Genomic DNA, 21,754 nt, shown 5'->3' on the forward strand with positions numbered 1-21,754 from the left:
TTTTAAATCTCATTTTCAATTCGGCAGGCTGCGAATGTCGGCCAAACAATGTCTGGAGCATCCGTGGTTGGCTCAACAAGCAGAATGTATGAGCAGCGTAGCTCTTCCAACTGACAAACTCAAAAAGTTCATCGTCCGACGAAAGTGGCAGGTAAGAGTCATCGGACCTGACGAACACAATAAATGCTTGGACTAATTGTCGAGTAAAAAAGTGATTTTGCGTTCCAAGCTGCTACGGACGTTTAGCAACGAATCTAACGAAGCGTAAGCTCGCGCTGCAACGTTTAATTCTCTGATGCATGAATAATCGAGCGTGTGCATTCAAAGTTTGTACAGAGCATGTGCGTGTGTGTGCGTGCGATTTTTGTTTGATTTGTTTAAACAGAAAACCGGAAACGCGATACGAGCTCTGGGCCGAATGGCAATACTGTCGGCAAATAGTCGAAAGAATCTTTCAGCTGCTTCGTCACCAACTAAAACGAGCTTCGACGACGAATTATTTAGCGACGTGACGGGAAACGGAATGGGTTTTAAGCCCATTCAACCAGTCGTCATAATCGAGGACAGAACGGTCAGCGATGCCTTTGAAAAAAAGTTAGAGTCCATTGACCAGGAGGAGGAGACGATGACGAATGATGAAAATGGGGGAGCCGAAGAGGTTGAAAACGAGCTGGAAACTGCGAATCTTCCTGAACCGGAAATACCCAAAGACGAGGATTTTTCAAATGGCATTTCTACCGAGGATCCCCTCACTGTGACGGAACTCGATGATCCTGGAAATTCCGAGGACGATGAGCACGATGACGAGTCCCCGTTGATCCAGGAATTCGATGATTTCATCAAAAACGACGAATTTTCGACTCAATTTTCAAACACTTGCATCGAAGAGATAACCACCAGCGTAACCGCCGATGACGTAATCGAGGATCTCGTTTCGGGAGATTCAGTGACCTCGTTCACTACCGAAATCTTAAGAAAACAAAGTTTCAGCAGCTTCGTCAATTTGGAAATTAGCGACGAGGCTGCTACCACTGAGACTCAACGAGGAGAATGCGAAAACGAGCTTGTTCAGGGAGCCAGAGAGTCTCGGGGCACAGTAATTGAAGCAACCACGAAAGCTGAGAGGACAGAAAGTCGCGACGAAGAAATTGAGGTCCTCGCTACAAATTCAAAAAGGAGAGAAAATACTGGAGAAATTTCTACGATACATTCCGAGAACGTTGAAGAAAATACAGAGACGAGCCCGAGAACGCCCGTCGTTACTAAAGTTTGGTGTAAAACTAACAATTCCTTGCTCGTAGGTGTGTTGTTTCGCTATTTCTGAATCCTTATTTCAATGTAACACAGTCCAAAACGTAATTCTTATAAAACCATTAAATTTTTCGAGGCTCAAAAAGTTATTGAAAGGAATTTGTTGTTGGGCTCTCGAGCAACAAGCAATTTAAAGAAAATGAATTTTCTTTGAAATCCTGAAAGTGCGTAACTGCTCAGGCTTCTTTTTTTCGCGTCTCAATGCATTTTCGTTTATTTTCCACAGACGAGGAAGATGAGAATGCAAGGCTAAAGACACACGGACGTTCTCGCCCCTTCGTGCGTACCGGCAGCGTTAGCCGAACGGCGAGGATGTTCGAGAAAGTCGATGACACGAATAATTCCTCATCGGCAAAACAGCAGCATCAGAACCCAACGAATCGAAGCCAACCGATTGTACCAGAGACGAGACCCCAAAACGAGCGAATTCGCAAGGCTTTTGCGTTTTGGAACAAATAAAATTTCCCCCTCCCCAGGAAATGAACGAACAAGAATCTCAAAAACCGTCTCCCGATATTTCGAAACACTTGTTGACGTCGCCTCATGGAATTAATACTTTTTGATTAGTCATTTTTGTTTTATTTCGACAAAAGGAAAACAATGACGAAAAGTCCATCACGCGAGGGAAAGGACTCGATTTTTGGGTTAAACAAAATTGTGTACACATAAACGATGTAATTTCACTAGAGTCTGGAAAAACAAACACTTGGGCCTTGTATGTGTGTAAACATTACATGTCTATACGTCACATCCATGTTCTAAATTCTTCATTCACATTATTTCGCTGCTTTCGTATGTTTAATTGCAGGTTTGACGAGGAGAGGAGTAGGACCCATTGTTGCATCCATAAAATCATAGACACAATTAATATTTGTACATTAAAATTCATTCGTTTATCGTACCTACAGTCAGAATCATTAAAGATTGTAAAAAAGAAACGTTCATAGAACTCGTAGAGAAAACTAATCCTTCAAAAAATCCTATGTTAAAGAACTCTGAAATTTTTTTTCATTCTCGTCATAGTTGAATTAAATTGCATCCTTTATAAGAAGCAAGCTGCATAATTTTGTTCACACATTACTGGTAAATCAACTCAAGTACAGAAAAAATTGGTGATGATGAGAGAAAATTTTATTTTTCTCGTTTATTTGGCGATAACTGGAGGTGCAACTATGAAATGATTTTTCTCGAGGAGGACAAAACCGTTCGATAAACATGCAGTTGGTAATTGACACCGATAGATCTCTAAAAAATTCTGCTTTGATTTGACTCTATTCTTGTGCCCAATAAGTAAGTTTTGGTGCACAAAGGTACATTTTTTGTTTAGTTTTGCAACGGTCAATGAGAGCTTTCATTGACGATCGAAAGACGATTTGAAAATAGCAAGCAAATTGAAAACAGGTAGTTAGTAAATGGTTTACTGACAAGATGGCGCCACGAGGTTGTTCTCGATGTGCTAGAAAATTGCCATAGCGCCACTGGTATCTAGTGATCTTGTCCACATTCGTAGGCAACATCCGTTTGGTTTGGCAGCAGCAGTTGTGTGTCATTCCACCATTTGTAATATCCGCCATGACAGCTGATGTCTTTTCCAGCGCTTGACGTTTATTCGGAACATGACATTTTGTAGATTGAATTTTAACAAATGGCAGACTCTTTTTTCGGATTTGATACATCGGCAGCAGTAAGTAATATTTTCTGGATAATTTTTCAAATTTTAATCAATCCCGGTGTAACGAGTTTACGTGTTATTCCTGATTACGCAGAGACCGTACTTTTTTTTTTTCATCCGTTTCTATACTAGCAGTCGCGCGTCGCGGCGAAATTAATATCCGAGATATATTTTTATTTTGGTTGTGCTAAATATGTATTCAAAATACGAGATCCCCTTACCTCAGCATATTTTGAGTAATACATTTTACTCGTGTGATTTTCAAACAATTTTGTTTTTAAAAGCTCAATTTTCTGAATAATTCATTTATCAATTCGCAATAGTTTCGAACATCATTACCCGTTTCTTGTCTCGTTCATCACCAATTCATAGACATAACCTTGTTATCACGCTGCTTCTTTGCTCGGATAGGTCATTTCTCGAACTTTCCTCGAATTACTGATTAACATCTCGTCAACAAGCTCATAATTTTATTTTAAAACATATGCTGTTCATTCTATTTCTTTAATTCTCTGTTACGTTAACAAACTCTGAATTGCGTATTTGTTCAGAAATCTTGATAGAAAACACGAATTGATAAACGATTTTCATTCTCGTCTTCGTTTAATTGTGGAATACCATTCTATAAGTGCAATGAAAAGAATAAAAACCAAACCTATTGTATAGCTTGTCCCAGCCAAATTCGCCTCCCTGATTTATCAATGAAGCTCAGATACAAAACGAAATATTTTGGTAACGACATATCTTTTAAAATCAGGAAAGCATGCCTAGTCTTAATACATATTGAATAGCAAATTTGGTGGGTATCCTGACATTTTTTTGAGCCATGTTTGCAAGGAGTAAACAATATTTAATAAACAACTTGATTTTTGAACGAATCAGGGCCAAGGATTGGACGACGGAATAGATTGTCCCATAGAAGAAGAAGAAATAGCCGAAGAAGAAGAAGAGTACGATGCCCTGAACGACGAGACTTTTGGCTCTGAGGCAACAGCTGGTGACTGGGAACGAGATCATGAAAAATTGGCTCAAATCACCGAATCTGGGAGACTGCAACATCATAACACGAGTGACAGCAAGGTCAGACTATTTTAGAGACAAAAAGTAAAAGGACAAGAATACACAATAGCAAATTCTGATGAATCTTGTGATTTTTGTATTGTAGAATGGAATCGACATCGATATCGAGGACAATCTTTCGCATTTGGTGCTTGACGAGAAGGATGGAATTGTACCGAGACCGGGTGTTTGGGACAGTCCCCCAAATTTGCCTGTTCAACGTCAGAAGACTGCTCAAACTTTGACATCGTTGAAAAATGTTTGCACCGTAGAAGAATTGGAGCGAGGTTTGATAATAAATCGTCCGCCTCCGGGTCTTAGTAAACCGCCGTTGATCCAGCAACAACAGCCACAACACTTGGGAGGACAATTTTTGTTCGACTCGTTATCCCTTGGCGAACAACAGTTGAACCTCCCACCAAACTTATTGAATGGCCTTCCACCACCACCTCGTTTTCCACCTGGATTGGGTCTCCAAGGCCCGCATTCGGTTGTTCCACCACCTACATTGCGACTGCCTCATCCACAATTTATGCAAAATCCTCGAGGTTTGCCCAGTACGAAAATTACATTGATATTTCCATAATATTCAAGATTCCTAAATTTTTGTGAAAGTTTTTCAATGTTTCTTCGTTTTTTTAAATATCTTTAGACCAAACCGGAAATATGCTGAGGTATCCGTTGCCTCCTCCTCATTTAATGATACCGCATGGAAACCAGCGTCAACAGCCACATGGTACTTTCTTTCCTGTGAGTTGAACGATTTACGAATTAGACAATAAATGCACAGCCCTTTTCTTAGAGTATTATCTACTGTGTGTAGTTTGCTAATAGATTTTCTAGTTTCTTAAAAGTTCAATTAATAATTTCTGTTTTTTATGGGAACTGATTTTTATCTATATCTTCCTGGTTATTTTTTCACTGGCTATTTCCGGTGTACAGGAAAGTTTGAAACAAACGTTGACAAAAAAAGTCGTTCGTACTGACGAAAATGTGTCAGGCCGCGTTGCGGATTACGCTCAGAGCGTACACAAGCGTAACCCGGTGAGTATGTCTATATTGGGTGCGTTGAGCGCTCGAGAGATTAGGACGTGCATAATTGACTCGAAACTAATTTCACGCCGTAACTTAGAACGTGGGTTTCCCTAATTTTCGTGCACATTCTATCAATCGTCACATAAATGAGGTTATGTTTCGATATGTTTCAAATTGAAAAAACAAAATTATTGTTTGATTAATTCTGCATTTTTGATAACACTTGAATACTGAAATTGTTAATTTCTCAAAGAACCAAACGAATTTTTCTACTTCAGTATTTTTTCTGACTTAAAACTTTGAATTAGTAATGCTTGTGGAAGCTTCAACTAGAAATAAAAAAATCTTTGCAACTGCGAATTGTTCTCGAGTTTCGCGGATAGACCTCATCAGGATTATTAGCATCTAGGAGAAACAAATGCAAAAATCGTTCTGAATTGAACTTTTTTATTTCAGCCACCACCACATCCGAGCTTAGGACCACCGCAATTTTTACGCCCTTCCGAGCATCCGATGCTGTCACAATTCTCCAACAACCATCCTCTGTACTCGCATCATCAGCAACAACACCATCAACAGCAACAACAACAGCAACAACAGAATCAGCAACAACGAGAGCATCAACAGCACGGTCTGAATCAGCGCAAGCAAAATCGACCTTACCAGCAAAACGATCAGCAAGGACCTCATCAGCCATTTTTTAAGGACAACCAATATCCTTATCAAAATCGTAACAATCAGAGGTACAACCAGCAGCATCATCATCATCATTCGCAGAATATGAACGGCTCCAATGAATCTGGTGATTACGATGAGTATGCTGGGCTAATGACTTCTCGAGAAAAGCAGTGGCTGACAAATTTACAGCTGTTACAACACAATACAAATCAGCCTTACGTTGATGATTATTATTACACCGTATTTTGCCAACGCTTAAATAAGAAAAATGAGAATCAAGAGCAGCGAGAAAAGAAACACCATAACAACAACGGTTATCACCGCGATTCCAAAGATCGAGATCAATCTCAGCACGTTTTCACCACTAAGGTCATTTACACGCCTACCCAATTTGAAAACTCCCTGGGCAAACTTCAGTGCGGAAGCGTTACAGCTCCTCGAAAGATCATTGACATGGACGTAGTTCCCAACAGTGATCCACAAGCAAATCCACCGCCTCAGGCCAAAGAGACTAAAAAAACCCGACAACGTCTCCTAGAAATCGAGAGGGTAAAGAGCTTTAATTCCTCCCCTCTGATCAGAGCCTTGGCAGAACAAAATATCAATTGAAATTTTTTTTTTCAGCTTTACACAATTCAATTAAAACTCGAGGATGCCAACAATCCGTTGGCACTTTTAGCCGAACAACAGCAGCAACAAGCCGAAGAGGGAGAACCTAAGCCAGTTAAAAAAACTCCTCGAGAATTGATCAATGCCTTGCTCACCTCTCTTTTGCAACTTTTAGAGGAGGACAAATTAGCCAGTATACTCAGTATCCGTAAAGGAAAGGTTCGAATCATTCTCTTCTATATGTACACTATATTTTATCTTGAAAATCTCTTTTCTATTATATTGATTGAGTTTAGTTGACTCATACAATGACAAATTCAGAAAAAACTGTTTTGCATCCCAATCATCGCAAGCTAGTACGTGGCTGATCACTCATCCAAGTACTGAATTTGCTCGAAGAAACATCTCGGAAGATCCTCAAAGCCATGTACTAACCGCAGATTTGACTGTGGGTCAAAACGTACTTTCGTCAATGTTTGTAATTTAATTTGATCATTTTTATATTTCAGACTTTATTACTACGATTTTTACCATATCTAAGCGTAACGGAATATTCGAAACAACTCGAGGAATTGTGGGTTGGTTTGATTCGGAATTTGCCGATAATCGGACGTCGCGATCCCAATCTCTTGACTCGTTTCTTTCCCGAGTTTCACAATTGGCTCGAAACGGTGCACGAATCTTTTGTACTTCTTCGTATAGCGAGGAGCTTTACGGAATCGTTAAATCATAACACCAAAACCAATAGCCTTTCCTTCGCTGTAACCAACAAGGTTGGTTTCTCTTTTGTTTAGCGATATTTTAGCCAGTTAATTATTTCTAGCGATATTTCGAGCATTTTGATTTGAGTTTTAAAACAATTTATTGACTTTCAGTTCGGTGTTTCGGTGATGGCTTCGATGCTGGAACAAGCAGAAAGCGTTGTTTTCAGCGTGAAGCAACAGGCCGCGGAATGGTCAAACTTCATAATAAGTTTGGCGGACGCGATTGGTTCGTCGCCACCGAGTGTGGCGCCCTGCCATCCGATCGCGGCAAACACGCTTAACGAGCATCTCAACCGAATTGGCAATCTCTCTACCGAGAGGTATGCCCCGTTGGAGTTATTGTTGACCGACGCGAATCCTTCTCGATAGACTGCTAAAAAATTTTCTTTTTTTATCTCCGAGTTGATTGTAAGTATTTTTTCATTCGCGAGCAAATATGTGCGAGAGGATGAGGGGAAAAAGGAAAGATAAGGGAGAAAGGGGAAAAAGAAAATTTTGCATCGAGATTTCCTCTTGCTATTGAAGAGCTCGCACAAGCTCGCTCTCCTTTCAATTACAAATTATCTCGGAGTAATGGAAAAAATTATCGTTGATAACAATATTTTAGAGACTATACAAAGGGAACGAAAAGAAACAAAAACAAAACTATCGTAACGAGCTGCTGCACACATTCAGTTGTCTTTTGGGTTTCTTCGACGAATTCGATAAAGAATTATGTGTATCTATAGATTTATAAATACGTTTATTCTTATGTTTTTTGTTTCTTTCAATTATCATTTGCGACCCTCTTTGTAAATATGAATTTACGAATTCGTGTCTGTAAATACTAGTTGTTTCTTCTTTCGTTTCCTTTTTATTAAGATTTTTTTTTCAAACTTTCGCAGGCACGCTCATTGACCAGAATATGTAAACAAATATTATGATAACATTTTTTGCAGTTTTACTAAACCCCCGCGAACGTCGTCTCAATCACTTCTTCCGATTCTGTGTCTTTGTTTTTCCAATAAGACTATTTTTCAAAAATTCGACTATAGACGAAAGTGAGCAGTTCTGCGTTTCTAAATTCTATGAAAAATCGCCTTTTTTCATTTATCCAATTCCATGAAATTACGAAAATATGAAAAATTTTTCAATATTTTTAATATTTTTTCCCACCCCATTTTTGCTCTTTCGACCTCATGCATAAAATCATATTAAAATCTCCTATCCAAAATAAAGCATTGGCATTTTATCATCGAAACTAACGATTTCCCAGCTTTTACCATCGTCAACGTTCAATCGTTTTTAAATCAGACTTCAAATGAAATTAGAGATTTTTCAATACGAATCATTTGAAAAACTGTAAAGAAACGCGAAATTTTTCTCAGATTGAAAACGAAAAAAAAAATAATCGACAAACGTACGAGAGGAATGTGCAGCAGTGGTTGATAAATTTGTTATCCTTAAGGGGGAAAAAGAAACGTGCCTAATGTAACCATCCCTGAAGACGATACTATTGTCTTGACTTTTTTTTTTATTAATATCATTATTATTATTATCATAACTATTATTCACATTATAATTACAATTTTTTTTCCGTATTTGTCCCGTAAATCTCTGTAATATGCTTTGGAGATCATTCGTCGGGTTAATAACGCAACTGACATTTTCGTTTTATTATTTTTTTCGATTATATTGAGAGATGGTCAAAGCTCTGTGAACGAGAGACTAATTACGATAAAAGTAAAAATAAAATATTTGCATTCGGAGGCCCATAGGTTGCGCTATATTCTTCTTAAAAAAAGTAACCGGGCAACGAGAGAGAGAGAGAGAGAGGCAAAGAGAAGAAAAGTGACGAAGGAATACTTGTACAAAAATCGTGTAATTTAAAATAGAATGTTTTTTCTCTCGAAGATCCAGCATTGAATTAATTCCCGTTGATTTTAAGGCAATGGACTCGGAAAGAGAGCGAGTCTTATTCGATTTTAGTTTTTTGTTTTTTTCGTGGGGAACTTTTAAGTTGAGCCTTTATCTCGTAAAATTGAATATAAATTTTAAAGGATGCTCCGTCTGAGCTTTCTTGATCGATCGTTGACTGATATTTGTTGTGTTGAACATCGTTCGGAACGTACAAATTCATCAAACTGCGATACCGAATAAAAACACATAGTGAAAAAAACAGTTAAAGAAAAATGACCTCGACTTAACCTATTGATTAATATGTTCAATAATAGGCGTCGAGAATCTAACAACGTTTATCACTAATTGCGCAGTTTTTAGTGTGTTAATGAAGAATAAAACAGAAAGTACACGAGTACAGAGAGAAAAAAATGAATTTTTTCACTACAATTGTTATCACGAAATAATAGGGAATGTAGTATGGCAATTGTGGAGTGCTTTCGTCATGATACAGTGCTCAATGTGACAAGAATTCGAAGAAAAATAAATGATTTTCACGAGCTCTTGAATTTTGTCTATTTTTCGTTGTTCTTCAAATAATTTTCGTTTACTTTTTTTTTTACATATCTTTGCTACAAGGGCTTGCTTTCGAGCACGTTTAACATAAACGCAGCCAAGTATTGATGCTTCCTCAAATATACGTTTGGAATTACGATTGAAAGAAAAATTGGTTAAATTGTTAAATAAGAAAATAACGCAACTCCACTCTTTACTGCTCCAGCCCATTTTAACTCTTACAAAACCTTGAACTTATGAGATTCCTTGGGAATCGCTGAATATTGCGAAATTTGAGAGATTTCATAAATAAAAAATGTTGAAAATACTTAAATTGCGAACAATCTCCGTTTCATCACTCTGCGAGTTCGAACGGAAAAAACCATTTTTTAGACTTTTTACATCTAGAAGTATGTATTCACCTTCGAATGTGGTTTCTCCATTGAGATGAGCTGCAGAGTAAAGTTATCATAGAAAATTTTTTCATCTTTCAAACAAATCAGAATTGAAAGCATTGTCTATCAAGAATTTCAATCAATTGTAATTTAACGAATGAAGGTTATTATAGTTTGCGCAGCCTTGAAAAAAAAAAAAAAAATAAAAAAAATACAGGGTTTGAGTGAATTTTGAAAAAAAAAACAGTGGTCGAGTTGAATAGGGAACTGCTATTGAGTTTATTGAGGTATTTAAATTAGAGATATATTTTTATATAGAACTATTACGTTTATTGTGTTTGAATATAGTGATTAATCCTATAGGGTCTCGACGTTAATTCATGAACTTTTTATTTTTTCAATACAATCTATCGATTAATCAACATTTTCATGCCTCTCTTGCGTATAATACTTTGTAGGAAAAAAAATAAGAGTGAGTCTCGGAGAAATACACACGAAGAGGGGAAGTAAAAGACGATTGTAAATTTATGATGCTGCCGAAAATATATATAAATATATATATTTAGTTATAGTTGTGTATGTACAAAATTGATCTAATTTGAAATCAAAGTCATAAATAAATGTTTTGCATCCTAACTCAAGTCTCAACAGGGTATTTTGACATCCTAACCTACAAATGTTGAAAATTTTTTTTCATTGGATCTCGTATTCAGATTGCATTTGGTTAGAAAAAAATTTGAATCCAACTTTATCTAACACAATTTGATTAGAGGAACTCTGCTTTTTGATCAAACGTGTCGTGGCTTTTTCGTGGATGTTTTTTATGATATTTCAACTCTCTGATAGAGCTTACGTGTCATCTCGTTCTTTCGAATCTTTTTGTTTTATTTCTTTGACATTGATGCAAGTAAAATCGAATATCGAGCAGAGAACGCTCTTCTTTCGTTATATTCAAAATTATTAAGATGATCATCTTTCTTTGGTGCAATAACAATTAAATAAAATTACATTCAAAAACACGATTACCGCAGACACGCTCCCATTTCTCAAGAATACCGAAAATGTTCCGTAATCTCAACCCCCATTCCCAATCCCCATTCTTGCCCCACGACCGTGGTGTTTGACCCGGTTCACGGGCAAAACTCGGGGTATTGTCCCAGCAAATATTCAAACAAATTTTCGAGTAATACAAAAATCAAAAAATGAGACAAGAGAACGCGCTTTGTATGAATCTCTGCTTTTCAAATCGTCGTAATATTTTTGACTGATCTCTAGCATGGGCGCTGTCGCAGCTGCGTTGTTACGTACAGTTCGGTGGGTAACAAAAAGACTTGAATTAATTTATTTCGTTCAAATCTTGAAAAATGTAAAAAATTACTAAAAAGTGGATTGAAGAAAATCGTTTCGACGGTATTCGGTATTGATAAAAAAAATACGTTTTTGCGAAATATCTAAAGAGCAAATTCGAATCGTCCGTTCGATTTTTACATAAATCAGTACGGTGTTCTGCCGCCACAACAGAGATAATGGCGCTGATGCTCGAATCGCAAATAGGCCGGATCGTGTAACATGGACAATTGGTTATAGGCCAAGCGGCCTAACGGGCATTTTCAAGCTGTGTAAAAGCGAACGGACTCTTGCTAGTTTAATGTTGTGCTCGGTACGTTTTTGTTCATTAAATGTGTGAATCTCATTTATTCGCTGGCGCATTAAGATTTTCTCTTGCGTATAAAAATAATATTCTCCGTATTTCCAGTGATTATCGGAAAACCGTGACACAAATAATCCCAAACGTGTGCTTCAGTGACGAAAACAACGCATTTTTGGCACTTCGCTAGTTCTTATTTTTTTCTTCCGGTTATCTTTGTGGGTTAAACTCGTATCTGACCGCAGTGTTTCCGCAATATTACATATTTTAACCTATTTCGTGCACTTTTCTTTTTTATTTATTCAACCACACACGAACACACTCTGGCAAAACTATGGTTCACTCGTACTTTTTCGGACACCTGTGAACCAGGCATCACTTACTTAGAACTTCGCAGAGGTAAGCCACGAAAAATAATGACATACATTACTAAATAAATTCTGAAAATCGGATGAAAATACTCTCTCTTTCTCAAGTTTTTTGAAAATGGATTCGCCGAAATATAACTTTGACAGGCGCCACTTTTTTTCTTAGGTTAAGTCACGCGTATTTTCAACCCTTGTTTACATTGTTTCAATCAGCGTGAATATGTCGGTCGAATATTGGAATAAATCAGTGAGCAATTAATTTGAATTGATTAAATTATGTCAATTATCTTTGACCTCGTTCGATTTAACCATATTTTCATATTTTCCAACTACAGTTGATATTCAGAAAATTTTTTACCTCATTTATTCCAATTCATCTCACATTCATGTAAAACGTTTTCTTAAAATAATTTATGCTCAATTTTCGATAAGAGAAACTTGTTTGTCACCTTGATTGAGCATTGAATTCATTGAGCGGCTCTGCTACCACAGAGTTTCTCAGAATTCACAAATTTCTTTCGTATCAAGGACCAGAATAAGTTTCATTTTTGAGTGTCTTTGCTTTTATTCTGCATTTCTACAAGTCTTTGAGTTTTGGACATTCTTACAAAATTATAAACAAAAGATTTGAAATATAAACAGTGTTTTAACTCGGAAAGAAAATGTGAGGTCCAGAATATCCGCTGCAAAGCTCAGGCCGAACACAATCACTGAGTCTCTTAGAAACAACTGCTCGTTTGTGACATTTGCACACATTTCCAATTGTTGAATGAAATATTCTCCGGCTCAATTTTCAAAAATAATACAAATTCTTTTTCAAGCCTCGAATTTGAAAACTTTTGATCCCACAATATTCTGAAAATACTATTTTGCAGTATTTTTTGAATCTAGTCGTCACTTCAGACTTCTCCCCAATGATTTTCAATGAAATTCAACAAAAAATTGAAAATAATGACAGAAGAAGGGTTAGCCCAAAATTATCAATCAGGATATTGAATTTGAGCAATCATTGTGTTTTTTGTGTATCAGCGTACAACAATGTAGTGAGCAAAATGACGAAAACTTTGAAAAACGAAAAAGTTTGATTTTTTCAGTAAATGTCACTTTCAGAGTCTCATCTCATCGGGTATTTTCCAAACGTCATTGAAACGAATTTTCCACATAACTGTACCTCATATAAAGTTTCGTGGAGTCATAATTCTATTCGAAATGTTTGTTCTGTTGAGGAAGAATTTTGATAAGTTTATTCGCTCAAATTTGATCGAGCAAAGATTCAATTTTCGAGAGAAGCTCTCGTTCGAGTTTATTTTTTCAAGAGAGAACGAAGATCGGTCGAATAGCGGCAACGTTTCGCGTGCTTTTTTCCCCCGTTTTTTTTTTTTAAACTGACGTAGAATTCCGGGCCTTCGTTGCAGAAGAAGAAAAAAATATAATCACCGAACACGACTATCGATCATTCCATTATTTTTTCGTGTCAACGTACCAAAGGCAACTGCTCATCTATTCTTGACCTTATTGCTCGAGGGAACGACCTTGGTTTCAATTTCCGATTATGTCAGTCCCCGACTGTGAGTGCGCACACACATGCGTGCCCGAGAGACACTCAGGCTCGTCCAAGGTCACCTTCTCTTCTCTTCAATATCTTTTCAGTTAGAACATGTACCTATTTTTTCACAGAACTCGTTCGATTATCTTTTTTTTTGTTTATTTTTTTTTTGTTTCAGATGTGGTTTTATAAAAATTCTTGTTTACAGATATGTGTTTTACTATTGCTCCTGGAATCACTGTACTTTTATAGCATAAATATTTTTGTGTTTATGTGCAGAAGTGTTGATTTGCTGTGATTTAATTATCTCGCGCGCCATTTGACCGACATTTTCGCCGTTTTACCTTTGGCAATCACCATTGCTTAACGTCGCTGTCAACTCTTGAAAAATTGATCTAAAATCGGTCCGATTTTTTCAGTTTTTTTATAAAATTTGAAAAATTTTCCACCTACGTTTTTTTTGGTCAGTAAATTTCGTTTGTTCCTGGAAATATTTTAATCGGTTTTCGCTGCTCGAAAATATTCGAAAATAAAAATTTATGAATGTTTTTACAGAAATTTCTTTCAAAACGAAAAAATTGATTTTTTTTTTTAAAACCCCAAAATCTGTCACTCGAAAATCTCGTAAATGTCGATAAATGCGTACGAAAGAGTGCCGATTTTCCATCCTCAATGCCACTTGACCTACAACATTTTCAACCACGATTTGACTATTTCAGAAAAGGGGCATGTATGAAGGAAGCGACAGGGATCAAGCTACCATACAAATGGCCAACAACAGAAGAGATAAAGGCTCAACCGGCTTTGTGAGTAATAATCCATTTTTTTCAATTGCACGCCAACTTTAGTCGAAATTTTTCACCCAAAAGTGACTCCCAAATTCGGGACTGCCCAAAAACGACTCAAAAATCAAAGGAACCTTTTTAAAAATGGTTTTTATTCGATACACAAAGGATACAAATTTTTTGACGTTCCCTGAACATCAATTTTGAAGATTCGTTTTAAAAAAAATGTTTTTAGGATCAAAATTCAACATTTTTGAACGAATGTTCCGCCAAAAATCTGATGAATTAAAAAAACACGATTCTACAAAATTTCTCAACACTTGCAAGTTCGTGGTGTTTAAAAAATGTTCAGTATTTTCAAATCCTTCAATTCTTTCGGTAGTTTCTTCTAAAAAAAACTCGGATTTTTCAATAAATTTATTGTAAAAATGTTTCCCAAATAAATTTATTCCAAGAATCATAAATTTTGTCTAAAATACAAAAAATGTAGAGAAAAAAAACATTAAAAAATATGTTTGATGAGTCCGAGTCACACACGCCGTTGGGTCGAGTCTCAAGATCGAGAGCCAGAAAATGTCGAGTTAAGCCAACTCCTGTACTGCATCCTAGTCACAAATGAGTGTTAAATTTTCAAAACGCTTTTAGACCAAGTTCAACGTACCGATTAAACTTATTGTTAGTAGATATGCATTCAAGCATATCTTATTAACGTGAAAAAAATATTAAAAATGATAGTTTTGCAAAACTATCAACTGATAGATGCAAATTTCCATTATGACACATTTTCACAGTTATTTTTCAAAGAATCATCTCTACTTTTTAACCGATTTTATTGCACCAGGTCTCATTTTGTTCCTCAACTCATCCTCTACGAATTCACCACGCAGATTGTCCTTTAAATTCATCCCTTCAGAAATTATGAATGAAAAAGTTTATTCACTCAATGAACAATTAGCTGCAGCAGTGAAACGATCAAGTTTAAAAAAGCAACTACACGGTGGATTCATAGAGGACCCCGGTTGACGAACAAAATGATGAGACTCGTTGCAATAAAATCGATGAAAAAACGCAGATAATTCTTTGATAAATACCAGTGAAAATGCGTCAGCGTGGAAATTTGCATTAATCAGTTGATGCTTTTGCAAAACTAGCGTTATTAATATTTTTACATCTTAATATAAGATTATATGCTGTGATACAAATCCACTAACAGTACATTTAATCGGCACGTTAAACTTGGTCTAAAAGCGTTTTGAAAATTTACCACTCATTTGACTAGCATGCAGTACAGGAGTTACCTTAAAAAACCATCATAAAGAGGTTTTGCACGTTTGAGGCTCGTTGGATGGTCTCGTTGATAGTAATTTGAAAAAAAAACGGGAATAAATTTGTTTTCACAATACATGAGAGCACATACGTGCGAGTGAATGTTTCCTTGAGAGGATTTGATAGTTTAACTGTTTTTACATAACGGTTTGGTGAGGGGCGGAATTGCCAAAGAGCTGGCTGGCGTGTGTACCAGTTGAGATGTCGACGGCTCTCTGGAACTGCGGTCTCTTAACTTCTCCACGTATCCGTGACCCTTCGGCTCTCCTTGTGAAATTTCAGTTCAACCGGAGGTTGCTCAAAAAGCCGAAGCAAAATATGCGGACGAACACAAAATATTGAGCCTTTTATTTGAGGAAGTTGAAGCGTTGTTTATAGGACATCATACGAAAAATACATTAGATTTTATTATTCCAAATTAATGAATTGAAAATTTACGTGAATCTTCTTGAATGGCGCTTAATTATGTGTGAAATATTTGGAGAGGTTTCATCGCCTGGTAATCGAGATATTCATTGTTGAACATGACAAGGTCAAACATGGGCTCTTATGGAAGCTTTAAAAAAATTGCAAACTTCAACAATAAATATCTCAATTTGACGACGCGGTGAATCATTGTTGAACATGACAAGGTCAAACATGGGCTCTTATGGGAGCTTTAAAAAAATTGCAAACTTCAACAATAAATATCTCAATTTGACGACGCGGTGAATCATCGGCGTATCCCGCCAGAAGTTTAATACTGTCTTAAGCTTTCTGTTTTAAAAATTCTTAATGTGCAAAGTTGGAAAATAGTTTTAACATAAGATACGCTTCAGCCTCCTTAAATCGCGATATCTTTTAGGGTTGCATCACGCTCATTGTCCAGCAACGAGCAATAAAACTGCGGTTTTGCCTCCCCGGATGAGGAGCAAAGTTTTGATGAAAAATGTCAAGCCCAAATTTGAGGGGCACATTGACATCGGTAAAAATGAGAATCTCGATGAAAATCTTCGTTTTCCATAATTTTAAAATGTTCGCAGGCTTGGCCGAAGGCTCGTTAAATTTTTGGCTCGACTGTAACTCGCTTCGAATCGCAACGGAGCTCTTCTTATCACTCGGAGGGGCAACACCCTCGACGATTTACGATTGCGATCGTGTTAGAAAAGTTGTAATCTGCTTGACAGTTCTGCTGGCACCGGCATCGGGCCACCGTAGCGATTTCTCTGGCGACGTTAGAAAGGAACGTTTCGGTGGAGCAACAGCTTCGACGAAATTCAGTGACGACCGCGCGCGCGACACTTTTCAGCACTTCATATTCGCTCGCATTGGCTTGCAAAAAAGTGTGCGAGTCGTTAAAGCGTGCGGGTATATCGCGCCTTTCCGGGTGGCTTAGAATCTCTTTTTACTCCGCATTTATTCGCGCAAAAATTAGCGTCGAGCCGCGCGGGCGTTACGTTCGAATAAACAATTGGAGTATTCGAGCAATTGAGCGATTGAATTGAGCAATTAATTCAGCTCGCAGCGAGCCGCGGCCCGAACCGTCCAGTTTTTGCTGCGCCCTTTCCTCTTTTTTCATATTCCTGGAAATTGTGTGTCAACGCTGAAAGAAATGGAGTTAAATATTCTCGAATAACGCGTTCGATTGCACTCCACACTTTTCCCTGGCACGCGATCCCGTTTCCGAGGTCAACAATAATCATAAATTTTGCACTTTTCTCGGGCTCGATTCTTATCCGATCGAAACACACCTCGCGACCCGCGAGCACGTCGATTTTCGCACTTTGTTTCTCTACAAATCGTAAAAACACGAGGAAACTGCGAAATTACAGTATTTCAATTGATTATTCTAACCAATGAAAAAACACTTTCGATCGTTTTACCCACTCGAAACATTGACGAGCTTCGTGGCTGATAAAAACACGCCAGCTTTCCTGGCAAACACAAAAAATCGAGGATGAAGTATACTCGAACGTAGAAAATGAAAATTCATAGGATTCCCTCCAAGTTTTTAGACACCAAAGTCCAATTGTTGGAGCTGGCTTTGAAAATAAAAAAAATCGATTCCCACTCGAATGGAAATAGCTAAAAAAAAAGTGGCGAAATTCCCAAGTCCAGCAATTTAAAAATAAATCAATAAAATAATCAACAAATGAATAAATATTTGCGTTCGATATGGTGAGAGGCTTGGCAACTGCACCGCGAGGAGGTTTCGAAAAGTCATTAAAAAAAGAATATATCCGTAATTTATTTCGCGAGTTCGTTATCGCTCGCTGTTCGTTCTAAATGAGATTGGTTTTTATCGGTCCGATAAGATAACCGCGAGTCACCGGACGGTGGTTGTGCCTCCGTGTTGAGCAAATGGGAGTTTAAATTTGTCGGAGTCAACAGAAAAGATTTGTTTGTGGCAGTTGGTCCGAAATAGGGGAGAGTAACTTGTTCTAAAAATCTCGTTATCTTTTCGGGTACAAAGTTTTCTGTATATAGAAACAGCAGGAAGTAGAGAAGCGACCCGAGAGTCTCTGGAGCGTTGCCAGAGAAAGAACTCGAAGAATCAAGAAGCTCCGAGAAATTGTAATACTGCAAAGAAGCAAATGAATGGAAAAATGAAAAATGATCAAATTTCATTTTCCTGAGGCTTCGAGTGATCTTCGAGCCTGAAAAATCCTTTGAGCCTACTCAGGTTTGTAGCTCCGACGTCAAATAAGGCGACAGCTTCAGTTACAGAAAGCCAGCGCTCAATTCCATGACGAATCGTTCCGAAAGCTCTCGCATATATGCATATTTGTATACACACAACAGATCGTGCATGCACAAACTTCGTTTGTGCTTCCTCCTTTCGACACGCGTGACAGCTACGTGTCGGCCGTCGCGAGCGCGTACTGAGCGCACGTACCCGGTGCCCAGGAAATCGAGTTACGATACCTGAAGAAAAATGAATTAGCATTTGCAAGAAATTGAAATCCTGCTGAAGAAAAATTGGAGAAATTAAATTCGCTTACTCAAATTAAGTTTTTTGTCCCAACTAATCGTGGCGAGCCCGAGGGACTTTCTTCCAAACGAATATTTCGGTGATTCGAATCTCAATTATAAGGTAGATCATGCCCGCAGAATCGTATTTTATCGGTGTTTAAATTCGATCGATTTTTACTCCCTAATTAAACATATCACTTTGAATTAATGTCAGAGTTATTAATTCGAAATTGTAAACACATTTTTTCCACTTGTTTTTTGGCGAATGAAATTACAAGCCATTATAATTCAACGAGGATCCATCACTGGCCGAACCCCAAATTTCATTAGTCCCTTTTTTATGTAAAAAATCGCATTAGAGAGCGCAAGAGGAAAGCACAACGTTAAATGGATCAAGAAAAAAGTATTAATAAAAAGACAGAAGGCTATGGCAGGAATGGGCCAAGCCAAGAAGCAACAAAATGCCGAAATAAGCAAATGTGACGAGTGCTCATTACCAATTTCGTTCAATATTTAAGGGGAGTGGATCACGAAATCAAAATAATCAGAATTTTATAAAATTTGGTAATAACATTCTTTGGCATCGAATATACAAATACAATTTTTAAAAAAATTTTTTATCACATGCTTATCGCATAATTGAGCGTTAAGGATATTTGGATTACAGACTTACAATATTGCCACGCTAAACCATGCTGAAAAGATAAAAAATTTCAAAATTATCAGAATTTTATAAAATTTGGTCAACATATTCTTTAGTGCCAAATTTGACAATACAGATTTTTTAAGATTTTTCCTCTGTACAGTTATCGAGTAATTGCATGATCACTAAAGTTCACGCGTATAAGCATAGCGTTCCCATATATATAGGCACACATTCCGGGCATAAGAAATCTGCTTTAATGCGTAATTACTCGATAACTAAGCAGAAGAAAATTTTGAAAAAAATTGTGTTTTCGCACTCGATGTTGAAGAACATTATCACCAAATTTGATCAATTTCTAATTATTTAGACTTTTGTACCATACATCGTTAAATCGAAGTTCTTATGCACGAGATATGTATAACTGTATATATGTAAACTATGCTTATACGCGTGAACTTTAGTGTTCAATAACTCGAGAGCTATGTGGTAGAAAAATCTAAAAAAAAGTATATATTGTCTTATATATTTTTAAAGAATACATTTACCAAATTTTATGAAATTCTTATAACTATGAAATTCTTACGACGCTAAAGTTTGCATTGCAACGTTGGAGTCCAACGAATTTAACGAAAATAAACATTTGTAATGGCCCAATTATTTATTTCACGAAATCATTGGTGCACATTGAAAAACTACGAATTGCAAATTCGCCAGAGAACAAAATTGAAGAATTACTGAGACTGTTGGAGAATTTTTTTGCGTGATTACGTTGGACTCCAACGTTGCAAACTTCAACATCATAAACTCTTAATATTTTTAACACGGTTTAGCATGGCAACATAGTATCGTCGCGATCGACCCTCCTTAACGTAATGTATCTTAATTACTGGTGAGGCAATCGTCTCGAATTTTTTCCCAGACCTCCATCAAATGTTTTATCGTTATTATATGTCTACGTTTTTCATAAACTTCGTAAGAAGCGCGTTCATTCGTAATATGGAAATATGAGCGATTTTTCACTCATAATTTTCATAACCCTGTGTATGTTTCTTCATATTTAAGCGCGTTTGTCTCAACAACCAATAAGACGAAGCCTTGAAAATTGGATACGCGTGTCAGTCGACTAGCCATTGAAACTCTGTGTAAATTTAAAGACTAAGAAAACCGTGTGGCGCATCAACTACCTTAATTGCTTCAAACGAGGTCGCTGCCAAAAAAAATTTATTGAATAAACAAATATTTTGTTGGAAGCACCAAATTCATTCGTTCGCCACAATTTCGTTGGAGCAGCGAATCCATTTTTGCTAATTGCCCCCGCGTCCGCAAGAAGTCGAGCGAAGTAGTCGCTCTCCCTTTGAGCTTCGAATTCACGTTGAGGACGCCCCCTATACCCAGGATGGGTATATATACCTTCGGCGTATGCAAACACTAATGAATGTCGCGAGCACGAGGAGCGAGGAGTGGACGCATACACAGGAGAGCTCGTACAATCGGTTCGAAGAGTCTGTACGAGCTGAGAGAAGTGCGACGGGTAGGGTAGCAGGCGAGGTAGTAAGAGGCCGACCGCGGCATAGTCCGCAGCTTGAAATGAGCACATTGAAATACGATCCATTTTTCGGTAATGCACACCCCGCGTTTGCCAACGTTAGACTCGTCATACGCGTCTCGGGAACGGTGCGAGCAAACTCGATGAATTTCTGAGCGATTTATCGATAAAGTTATCCCGAGGCTCGCTCGGGAGTGCCATATTTTCGGGGATTTTTGTGCGGTGTGAGAATTAGCAGCTGAGAGTAAAAAAATCGACTGTTATCGGCGAGCATTTCGTTGCGCCCGCCCCGGGAGTGGCTCAGACTCCTTAAAACTTGAAAATCCCTCGTTTCCGGTTGCTTCGAAAGGTTTTCCCCGGGAGAAATTCGCGTCCGGAGTTGCTCGCGCGGGTGACCGAGGCCCCGGGAAGCGACTCCCGTCGTTGCTTCGTCCTCGGTGTCCCTGGTCGTCAAATTGAACGCTCGTAGCTGGTTTTTCGCAGTGAGTCGCTAACAGGGACAGCCCCGCCGAGGCAGCTTCGCTTTTCGCACATTTACATGGATATTTCTGCGTTCGAGTGAAATGTCGGATTCGATAAAGCGACGGAAGAGCTGGTACCAGAAAGCCGAGACTGGCATAAAGGTGAGAACACTTCAAGCACCAATTTGCCTCGCGTATTTAACCAATTGCGATGAGACTCAAACGGCGATCGAGCGAGAAACTGCTGCATGGCAAGTTCAATCGATCTCTTAATTCAACGGTATTTTATCGGACACCAAAGCACCAGTGGCACCAGCAAGCGAACCACTTACTCACTGTTTTCGTATGACTAATTATTCGGTAAACACGTCGCACATACCTGCCAACGATTCTATAATTGCGAGTCAATAATCGAGATAACTACGCCGCACAAGCACGCCGATGATTAGAACGTACAGTCACGTCGGAGATTAGCTTTTGTGGAAAATACTTTTTTTTCATTTCTTTATCTCAAATACGT

At 37.8% G+C, this 21,754-nt stretch overlaps 3 protein-coding genes across 9 annotated transcripts in view; all 3 read left to right on the forward strand.

The window, feature by feature from the left end:
• The window catches only part of LOC122417286 (titin homolog), a 42,762-nt gene extending 40,703 nt beyond the window's left edge, over positions 1–2,059 (forward strand). For 2 of the 3 annotated variants that reach the window (XM_043430670.1, XM_043430671.1), the window contains 3 exons: positions 28–151; positions 386–1,301; positions 1,538–2,059. In XM_043430670.1, the coding sequence (XP_043286605.1) occupies positions 28–151; positions 386–1,301; positions 1,538–1,770 (1,273 nt within the window). In that variant the 3' untranslated portion in view covers positions 1,771–2,059. The remainder of the gene's footprint in view (positions 1–27; positions 152–385; positions 1,302–1,537) is intronic. The other variant, XM_043430672.1, reaches the window with a different exon arrangement.
• A 790-nt stretch (positions 2,060–2,849) lies between these two features.
• Positions 2,850–10,592, forward strand: Patr-1 (Protein associated with topo II related - 1). 2 transcript variants are annotated; one of them, XM_043430685.1, is made up of 9 exons: positions 2,850–2,995; positions 3,866–4,063; positions 4,149–4,599; positions 4,695–4,792; positions 4,985–5,086; positions 5,534–6,304; positions 6,380–6,583; positions 6,874–7,137; positions 7,240–10,592. In XM_043430685.1, exons 1-9 carry the CDS (start codon positions 2,957–2,959, stop codon positions 7,495–7,497), a joined length of 2,385 nt encoding a protein of 794 aa, XP_043286620.1. In that variant the 5' UTR covers positions 2,850–2,956; the 3' UTR covers positions 7,498–10,592. The 2 variants fall into 2 exon arrangements, with proteins under 2 accessions (XP_043286620.1, XP_043286621.1); XM_043430686.1 differs by lacking the exon at positions 4,985–5,086.
• Positions 10,593–11,551: 959 nt separating this feature from the next.
• Positions 11,552–21,754, forward strand: part of dia (diaphanous related formin 1) — a 34,716-nt gene continuing 24,513 nt past the window's right edge. The window contains exons 1-3 of one of the 4 annotated variants that reach the window (XM_043430675.1): positions 11,713–11,822; positions 11,977–12,003; positions 14,238–14,324. In XM_043430675.1, coding sequence (XP_043286610.1) covers positions 14,247–14,324 — 78 coding nt within the window. In that variant the 5' untranslated portion in view covers positions 11,713–11,822; positions 11,977–12,003; positions 14,238–14,246. Of the gene's footprint in view, positions 12,004–14,237; positions 14,325–20,528; positions 21,397–21,754 lie in introns of those variants that run through there. The other 3 variants (XM_043430674.1, XM_043430677.1, XM_043430676.1) reach the window with 3 other exon arrangements.

Source organism: Venturia canescens, chromosome 10 (genome assembly GCF_019457755.1).
Source record: "Venturia canescens isolate UGA chromosome 10, ASM1945775v1, whole genome shotgun sequence".
In the NCBI taxonomy this organism is placed as follows: Eukaryota; Metazoa; Arthropoda; class Insecta; order Hymenoptera; family Ichneumonidae; genus Venturia; species Venturia canescens.

Bases quoted from the DNA above. Each gene is read 5' to 3' on its own strand.
- Patr-1 (XM_043430685.1), top strand. From the start codon at position 2,957: ATGGCAGACTCTTTTTTCGGATTTGATACATCGGCAGCA. The intron at 2,996-3,865 runs GTAAGTAATATT...TGAACGAATCAG, and splicing joins GATTTGATACATCGGCAGCA to GGCCAAGGATTGGACGACGG. The intron at 7,138-7,239 runs GTTGGTTTCTCT...ATTGACTTTCAG, and splicing joins CCTTCGCTGTAACCAACAAG to TTCGGTGTTTCGGTGATGGC.